The following is a 10240-nucleotide window of genomic DNA, read 5'->3' as shown; positions in this document are numbered from 1 at the left end:
TTTTCAATACCATCCGTCCTACACCCAAAAGAAGTTCACGTACCAAGTTTCATTAAGATATCTCAATTTTTACTCGAGTTATCGTGTGCACAGACGGACGGACGGACGGACGGACGGACAGACAGTCACCGCTTAATCGATTTCTCTTTTCATTCTGATCATTTATGTATACATTTGTCTATATCTATCTCGATTCGTTTTGCCTGTTACAAACAACCGTTATGTGAACAAAGTTATAATACCCTTGTGCACAAGTGCGCTCGGGTATAAAAATCAAATGTAATTAAATTAGGATACTCAAGATCTAACTTTTCAATGTAACCAATATAATGATTAGCAAGACTGATTGGAGAAAATAGTAGAAAACATTACTAAAAAATTTACATTTGTAAAAAACCAAATGTAATTCAATTACGATATTGAATATGTAACTTTTAAATGTTACCAATATAATTATTAGCAAGACTGATTGTAAAAAATAGTAGAAAACATTACTAACAAATTGAAATTTATAAAAAACCAAATATAATTCAGTTCAAGATATTTAACATGTAATTTTTAAATGCACCAAATATATTTTTTAATAGATTAGTTTATATGCATTATATCAATTACATCATTACTATTTGTATATTTCTTCATATAGTCCCTTTGAATAAAGGATTTGTTTGAATTCCATTAATTTTGTTTAATATATACTGGAATTTCAATGCAACCATGGTTTATTTTGAATATTTGGGAATATTTCGTCAGTAGACTCGAATAAAGGCGCGCTAGTGTTTCGACGGCGAAAAAAGACGCATACACAAATTTTACGAAAAAAGGCGCTTAAGTAAAACTTCGGCGAAGAAAGACGCGTAACCTAGTTGACGGCGAAGAAAGACGCGTAATCATAGATTTATACTTGGCGAAGGACTGCCACTTCAGCACTATTCCCCAAAAACTATTAACGGAATGTACATACTATTACACCCGCAAACATAGTTGACTGCGAAAATAAGTTTACGCGTCCTTCTTCGCCGTCAAATATTTTAATGCGCCTTTCTTCGCCGTCACCTATGTTAAGAGTCTTTCTTCGCTGAAATTTTTTGCTGCGCCTTTTTTCGCGGTCAACTTATGAGCTCGCGCCTTTATTCGTGTTTAGTGACGATTTGTCAATACGATTTTTCTTTGGTCAGAATTTTATGTGAATATTCATTTATTTCATTTTAATATCTATATGGCATGTTTATTATACCATAAAAAAGTTAATTCATTGTCTATTGTGTAAATCAGTGGAATCCGCTTCATATATTTAATTAAATTAAAAAAAAAAAACATTTCAACACTACCACACTACTTTTCCCACTACCTTTTCAGAACAGGGGATAAAATGGTAACCCGCTTTCTCTTTCCTTCTCAAATGCAACCTTACAAGGCAGTAGATTGACACAAATGTCAATATTTATCCAACCTTGTATTATTGAATCATGGGCGCAATCTTGTATTCTATCATTCTTGGATATAATATGGGATTTGTTGGCAGATCTCTACCTGAGCATACCAAACGAAGCAGAGTGGATTCGTATTGCAAACGAATTTGAAGTTTTACGGAAAATGCCTAACTGTATTGGTGTCATGCATGGCAAACATATTAATATAACTTACCCCACGAATTCTGGTTCCATGTACTATAATTATAAGGGAAATTATAGTATTGTTCTTTTAGCAATATGCGACGCCAACTACATATTTACGTGCGTCGATATTGGTGGTTATGGTCAAAGCGACGGTGGTATATTTCATTTTTCGAAGCTAACAGAGGCTATCGAAAACAAACACCTCAAATTTCCTCCAGATTGTCCTTTACCAGGGGAGTCAGGGCCATTTCCACATTATTTAGTTGGCGGTAGAAATATACAGACTGAACAGGAATATTTCAACAAAAGACTTTCGCGTGCGAGGAGGATTATCGAAAATACTTTTGGGATCCTGACTGCAAAATGGAGAATTCTTCGTACCACTCTTTGTATAGCTCCTAAAAACGCAGAAGAAAATGTTTAAGGCTTGCATTGTTTTACATAATTTCGTAAAATTATCTTCTCCCAATTGTCTACCCAGTGATTACATTGATAGGTACGAATTTGATTACCATCAATAACCCGAGTCTCATTGACTAGATGCATCGCAAACCATGATAAAAAAAAATAGGAAGGTAGAACCGCTGAGAGGAATTTTTCAAATTCTTGACGTTTGCAAGCAATTTAATTTTAATATTTTACACACAAAATCACGCACACATTCACATTTTTAATCTCAAACAACAACTTTGAACAATTCCTTTTTTTACTCTCAATTTTATATGATTTTAAATTTTGGCAAACTTCAAAAAAAAAAAAATCATGAGAGATGAATTGAGAGAACGGTTTTACCTTACTATGTTTTTATCATGGCGCAAACAGTTACGTTTTAAGAGCCACTCTTAAGCGATATTTGTTTAATAATAAAATTTAATTCTTGTTCAGTTAAAATTTTTTTTTTTTAACGAATACAGAAAAAATACATACTTAATACCAGGGAGGGGCATATGTACTTACTTAAATACTCTTGTAAATATTTAATGTATCACTTTATACCAGTTTCCCACGGCGTCCTGAATTACTTTGTTCGCTCCCCCAATTTAATTATTTGAGAGGTGCTAAATACTAAAGTACTAAGGTATTTATTTAGTTTCTAAATCTTCGTTTTTTATTTTTTAAATATTGATAATATAATGAACTGCATTGGGATTTTCGTGACTTTTCTAAATTTTTTATGATATTCATTTTATTTTTTCGAGACTTCGGAATTCCCCGTGTTCTCACCCCTTCTAAAATGCGGGAAATATTTTTTACTGAGAAATTCAAAAAAATAAGTCCTACCAAATCGGGGATGCTCTATATTTTGCTGGTATTACCCACTTCCGGTTTTGAATAGAAGTGAGTTTAACTGATTTGTAAATTTGTTTTTAATTAGACACATATGTTTTACTACAGATTCGGCTTCTGGGGAAACTTTTTGGAACTTTTTTACGGAAGTGCCTTTTTCCACCTCTCAACGACTTTCGAACTTCAACTCTTCCTTGACTTCTAAAATGGGCGAAAATGTTTTTATTGAAAAAAAAATATATGAATCACCAAGTTCGGGGATACTCCATCTTTTGGTACTATTACGGACTTCCGGTTTCGACCGGTAGTGGGTTAAATAAACCGAAAGTACTTATTTTTAAATGGGATATATATACATGTTTTACCTCTGATTCGGATTCTGCGGGTAAAAATACGTAGCTCTTTTTGGAATAGACTTCCGGTTAAAGGAATGGACTGTTTAACCCTTTTCCGGTGGAAACACGACCAAAAGATAGAGTATCTCCAACTCGGTAGTTCATATTTTTTCGGTTTTTAGTACAAAATATTTTTCTCCATTTTAAAAGGGGTGGACGGGTGGTCTAGGACACCCGGTATAATGCACATAATTATACCTATTTATTAGGTTATAACCTTTTATGGGATTTTGTATAAGAAGATATATTCACTGCATTGTACATTAGCCGTTAAACGACCGGAACTCAAGCATAGCGAGTACAGAAGTGGCCAAACGAAGGCGGCTATTATATGCTTATAAATATATGAATAAAATAAATTTATATACTTGTGCGTGGTATTTCGCTAAGTAGAAGTAACTAAATATTTTGTACTTAATATTTGGTGCGTTTAATTTAAAGTAAACACATTTATATGATGAATTTAGCTCACGAGAAGTAAATAAGTAAATACTCTCATATTCCATATTTTCTTTCACTTCAGTACATATCGATGATCCTCTGCAATAACGACACAACTCAAAACGCATGGAAAAAACCCTTTCTACTAAACAGTGACGCATGTATCTAATCCATGTCTAATCCGCACTAAATCTTTATGACTGCTTTATATAGATTTAGTTAGGATTAGTTAGACAAAGATTAGAGACATGCGTCACTGTTAAGTTTTAAGGGTTTTTCTTTGAGTTCTGAGTTGTGTCGTTATAGCACAGGACCATCGATATCTAGTACCTCGCTATTTACTACACTACTAATAACTAAATAGTTTTGTTATTGTATTTTCAAAGAACTAAATACATTTTAGCTCATCATCTATCTATGAAACTTCTACACACTGATATAAAAACCATGCTGGATAATGCAGATTTGGCAACTTAATTTAAGTCTCGACATAGAAAAATTCTGAGAATATGAAACTCATTTATTTATATGTATCAGGAAAATTCATTTAATTATTTTAACTATCTCTAAACGCAAACATTCGCCCCTTTAATTCTATAGCATTTATTAACAATGTCCAATTGCATAAATTGAACATTTTTATTGCTTTCTTGCAATGTACTTTTTTTATGTACAACAGTACCCATTTTATAAACTGTGATCTTGACACCATTGTATTTTGTATTTTTGCATGAACATACTACTACTACTACTGACTCGGGACATCCAATTTAAAGTGCAATTGCTCAGCTTGTGGTATTTTCACAAAAATATCCCTAATAGCTCCCAAAATGTTGTCATGAACGTATTTTTATTTAAGTTTCAATACAACTTTATGATTATGTAAGACATTGCTTAATCTTTTAATAAGCTTTAAACAAAGAAACTGGGAGTAAAAACTTTTTCATTTTGATGTTTGTATCGAAGGTTTTTATTTTTTTAAACTTTGTTGAAAATTATGGAAAAAGGTCGATAAATCAATGAATAGCTTCTAAACCAATAATTAGGTTGAAAAATATTGTGGGCATAGATTATGGAAAATTTGATAAGCTTCACTTATATAAAAAAAAACATATTTAAGATTGAATAACTATATCCAAAAAATACTGCTATTGAGTGCAATTTTCAGATCTCTACAAACTGAAACTTGTCTATATCTCAATTGTTGTTCAGCTTTCTTATATTCCAATTTTTTATTTTTTTCAGCGGAAAAGTTTACATTAGCAGGTCTGAATTTTTTTTTTCTATAATCTTCTGTAATAGATGCCGCGGGTAGCTTATACAAACATACAAAAAATTCCTTTAGCAAACACTAAGGTTACGGCTTTATGCGCCGAATGAAACAGTTTTTTGGCCTTATTCGTAAAAAATAAAGTAGGTTTAAAAAGCTTTCTAAATTGATGTTTTAATATATTTTTCCATTTGTAAAAGTTTTGTAATGAACCTTATGAATAAAGCTATTATGTATCCTTTATTTAAAATAATTTTTGAAGTGAAACTTCTTTAGCGGCGGTTGGTTGGTTGGGAGTAAATTGGCAAATTCAGCGGAAATTGCACACGGATATGGTTGGGACGGAAATTATGCAACGGAAATGGTGCAACGGAAATGATTGTGGCTGAAACAAGTACTTATTGTGTATATGCAACGGAAATGATGCAACAGAAATGATGCAACGGAAATGGTGCAACGGAAATGGTGCAACGTAAATGGTTAGGGCTGAAACAAGTGCTTCTTATGTGTATGCATATGGTATAAATTTAACAAAAATTTGCTAACAAAAGGTTAAAGAATAACACTTAGGAAAAGACCAATACAAGAATGAAAGTAAAGGTGACTACGTACATAAATGAAGAATAGGATAAAGGCAAAGGTAAAAATAACAGCAAAAACACAGATGCGTAAAGATAAAGGTAAAAATGACGACCAAGGTAAATCTAAACACTTTACTTATATATATAACAACAAATGTGAAGGGGAATATGTAGCTGAAAAAAATGATGAACATAGAAGTAAAGACAAAGAGGAGGATGAGGATACCGATAAAAGCAAAGATGAAGATAGGGGAAGAAAGATTAAAATAGAGGTAATTAAAGAGGAAAGGATATAGAGAGAGACACAGAGACTCAATCTGGGAACTATTTTTGGATTTTAGAGATTTTCGGGATTCTCGAGACCTATCGATAAAATAATCGATATTTTTATCGGTTTTGTTATCGATTTTGTTATCAATATTAACCGATTTTGTTATCGATATTCATCGATTTTGATATCGATAATTATCGATTTTGTTATCGATATTTATCGACTTTGGTAGCGATATTTATCGATTTTTTTATCGATATTTATCGATTTTGTTATCGATAATTATCGATTTTGTTATCGATATTTATCGACTTTGGTAGCGATATTTATCGATTTTTTTATCGATATTTATCGATTTTGTTATCGATAATTATCGATTTTGTTATCGATATTTACCGATTTTGTAAGCGATATTTATCGATTTTGTTATCGATATTTATCCGATTTTGTTATCGATATTTATCGATTTTAATATCGATATTTATACGATTTTGTTATCGATATTTATCGATTCTTTTATTGATATTTATCGAATTTGTTATCGATATTTATCGATTTTGTTATCGATATAAATCGATTTTGTTATCGATATTTATCGATTTTTTTATCGATATTTATCGATCTTGTTATTTATCGATTTTTTTATAGATATTTTTATCGATTTTCTAATCGATTTAGCTACCAATGGTATTATCGATGTTGCTATTTAAATTTTTATCGAATTTGTCTTCGATTTTGTTATCGATATTTATCGATTTTGTTATCGATATTTATCGATTTTGTTATCGATATTTTTATCGATTTTCTAATCGATTTAGCTACCAATGGTATTATCGATGTTGCTATTTAAATTTTTATGGAATTTGTCATCGATTTTGGTATCGGTATTTTGATGCACGTTATAATCGATTTTGTTATCGATAGAGTATAATGCTAAAAATGAAGACAAAGGAAAAACAGAATAACATGAATGTTATTAAAACGAACAGTGGTAGAGGTAGAGATTACATTGATAGAAAAAAAGTGAAAAAATATAACCCTAAGCAAAAGCAGATGTATGTATGTATAGATATATAAGTAACGTAAGTTTCACTTCTACAGTGTGGCCCAGGCGCACTTACTTTTTTTTTATCATATTCACTCATTCGTTTCCAGTTTGTTATATAAAACACACTTTTCTCAAGCGATGTAATAGAATAACATTCTATTTAAAAATATATTGTGGGCTTACATCTGTAATTGTCACAAAAACTTCTTTCTTATATTCAAAAACATCTGTGGCTTGAATGTCAGCTCTGATACTACAAACTTTAAAATCCAGTAGTAAATTTTAATAGGAAGCAATAAATAAGGATATGCTTGATATAATCGATGACAGTTAAGTCTAAGGGCCGCTTGTTCAATGTCTGATTAACACAAATCGGAGGTAGAAGCTCCGGTTAGATACAAAAACTGCTTTATCGATCACATGTTATGTGCATGACGTCGAAATCGTCGACAATTCTGTACTGGTGATAACCAGACATTGAACAACCGGCCCTAAGGTGAATTTTTATATCAGAAACTAAATTTTCTAAAAACTATAATATAGGGTATTGAATATAAACCGTCCTTATGTATGTACATATAAACAAATTTACTCAAAACTAAGTGTATGAGTTTAGTGCTTGGCTTAAACTCATTTCGTTCAATTTCTTGAGAAAAGTGGATTTTTAATAACAAGGTGTGAACAAATTAGTGAATACGAAATAACGAAATTAATTTTAAATAGCACAATTTTATAACGTCTACAAATATTGTGAAGTGCACAGCACACGTTTATTACTTTGACTACTTTTTCTGGGCTGTAGTGCAAAGTTCCAAGTAGGCAACGAAATCGATTTTTCAACACTCCTATGGTACGTTCTACAATATTACGAGCCGCTGAATGTGCCAGATTAAATTTGTACTGCTGCGAGTTGAACTGTGGATATCGATATGGCGTCAGCAAAAATGGTTCAATGCCATATCCACAGTCTCCTAAAAACCGATAGGTGCGGTCGCCTGTTCGATACTGGTTTTGAATGTATTGTCGGGCACTGCTAATATTCCAAACAAAGGAGTCGTGGCTTGCCCCAGCATACCGGGAATCATCCGCCCGTATCTGCATATTATGATCACAAATCTTAAATTGAGTGACTTAAAACAAATGGGTTAAATTAGGTATCTCATTATACTTACTATCATTGTATTCATGCTGAAATATCCTTTTCTATTGTAGTACAAATGTTCATAAAGATGAGGCTTTATTATTTTAACATGAGTGCCGTCAATGCAGCCAGTAATACCTGGAATTTTGTACTTTTCATACAAATGCTGCATACATTGATGCTTTTCACGTTCATCCATTGCCATTTGTATCCATTCCTGGCAAATTGTGCGCTCAAGAATATTTAAAACATGGGCTAGCACTTTCGACACCGTACTTCTCCCTAAGCTTACGTTGAAACCATTTCCTACTGCTGTCTGGTATGAGCCTTCCGCTAGAAAACGTAGCGTTGTTGCAAGCTGAAGCATGGGAGACAGAGAACTCCTAAGCAAGTGCGGTTCTACAACGCCCATAACCATACCAAATGCATCTTTATTTAAACGGAACTGGCTAATGAATCTAAAATAAGACTAATATATGCATAAATATGTGCACTTTTACAAAAATTACGCTTGCGACAGAGAATTAGCTTACAGTTGTTCCGGTATCTCCAGCGGATTACTATGATCTCTCAAAATTTTGGGTTTCACTTTTTCAGCACGGTTTATTCTCATTAACAAATACACGGCCACAGCGTAACTCATTTTTTACCACTTATCAAATATTGATGTATTTAAACAGCAAATAATACCAATTTCCTTTTACTTACACAAGTTAAAAACAAATTTTTCATCCAACTCAACTGAACAGCTGATTCGAACATGGGTTTTGTTTATCTTCGAAAAAGCGAAATCCAATCAGATTCTGCGACACCATTTTAAATCAGAATCGATTTGGAAATCTGACAGAAAAGCAGTTCTGTCTTGGTTTCCAGAACAACCCTGAATGACTTGAAAAATAAAAAATGACCCCTGCAAAACTCGAATGACCAAAACTAGAACACATTCACACAAATTTTCGATTGTCACTAATACATAAATAGTACATGTGAGAATTCGCTTTGAAAAAATCTTAGAATGAAACAACATCTTATAATTTTTGAACTGTTTTATAATATCTTATTCNAGTAAGTAAGGAAACAATAAGAGTAGTGGTATTTCATTGGCGATAAATAACCGAAATTAAATATCTCCCACTTATGCTACACCTCTTATGTCTCCTTACACTGGCAGACTAGAGTCAAGCTCAACAGGGTCTTCTTTCCCCGCTAATTATTCCAAGCCCGTTCCCTTGGCTGTGGTTTCGCTAGATAGTAGATAGGGACATCTGTAGTTTAGGTTTAACGTGGGTACCTTCCGCAATCTAATGCAGTCCAAGCTCCACGGAGCCCCTAAAGCTCAATGGATCAATTTATGCGAAGATCAGCGCCCCGAAATGCAAGCATCTCGGTACCAATTGGCAGTGTGGAATGGACACACTATCCACCTTGGTAGGGTTCGAGGCCTACCTAAACCTCTGCCGTGCTATGGGTCCGGCACCCGGTTGCAATGCAACTCCACATCGAGCCAACACGACTCTCCCCGCATTTGGGTTTAAACCACAGCCACCACGATACTCCCCGTAGGGCCAAGCCGCACGAGCAGATTGTAGCAAGCTCCAAGGGCAACAGCTCCCCGTGGTACCAGAATTAAGTCTCCGGTCAGACCTCGTGGCCGAAGCCACTACCAGTTGAGTTACCATACAACTCTGGACTGGTGGCCATCACCCCATCCACCTTACTACTCGACTCGTCTTCGCCTTCTAAAAACTACCCGTGCAAAGTCCACCAAGTTCGTCACCGTCAATTGTGTGGAGAGGGTACTACCGAAGTCGTACCGTCCATCCGTCCATTTTACCCCCATGCTGTCTAGATTCCTCACGTCCGAGTATCTCGGGCATTCGCAAAGCACGTGCTCGACATCCTCAAGCTCCGCTCCACACTCACACCCCTCGGAGTGTGCTTGTGCAAAAAAGTGCAAATAAGCATTAAAAGGACCGTGCCCCGTTAGTAGAAAATCCAAACTCAAGCAATGCCCGAAGTCCGGATTCTCTCCCATAAACCCTACACTCGGAATGAAGCGGTATGTAACACGACCATTGGAACTACCATCCCAACGGTACTACCACATACCATGCACTCTGTCATCCAACAACTGTTTGAACTCAAGATAGCCCCTCTCCAAGTCACCGTCCGAAACCCACCCAGTCA

At 34.2% G+C, this 10240-nt stretch overlaps 1 protein-coding gene across 1 annotated transcript; it reads right to left on the bottom strand.

The window, feature by feature from the left end:
• Positions 1-1600: 1600 nt before the first annotated feature.
• LOC108373791 (putative nuclease HARBI1) lies at positions 1601-8696 on the bottom strand. The gene is made up of 6 exons (XM_017629735.1): positions 8587-8696; positions 8346-8511; positions 8085-8270; positions 7690-8028; positions 1648-1670; positions 1601-1604 (listed from the first exon to the last, which is right to left on the bottom strand). Exons 1-6 carry the CDS (start codon positions 8694-8696, stop codon positions 1601-1603), a joined length of 828 nt encoding a protein of 275 aa, XP_017485224.1.
• Positions 8697-10240: the final 1544 nt, after the last annotated feature.

The sequence above is a fragment of the Rhagoletis zephyria genome, unplaced genomic scaffold, assembly GCF_001687245.7.
Source record: "Rhagoletis zephyria isolate East Lansing unplaced genomic scaffold, Rhagoletis_zephyria_1.1 Rzeph_scaffold_07034, whole genome shotgun sequence".
Taxonomy (NCBI): Eukaryota; Metazoa; Arthropoda; class Insecta; order Diptera; family Tephritidae; genus Rhagoletis; species Rhagoletis zephyria.
This window is presented reverse-complemented; position numbering and strand designations above follow the sequence as displayed.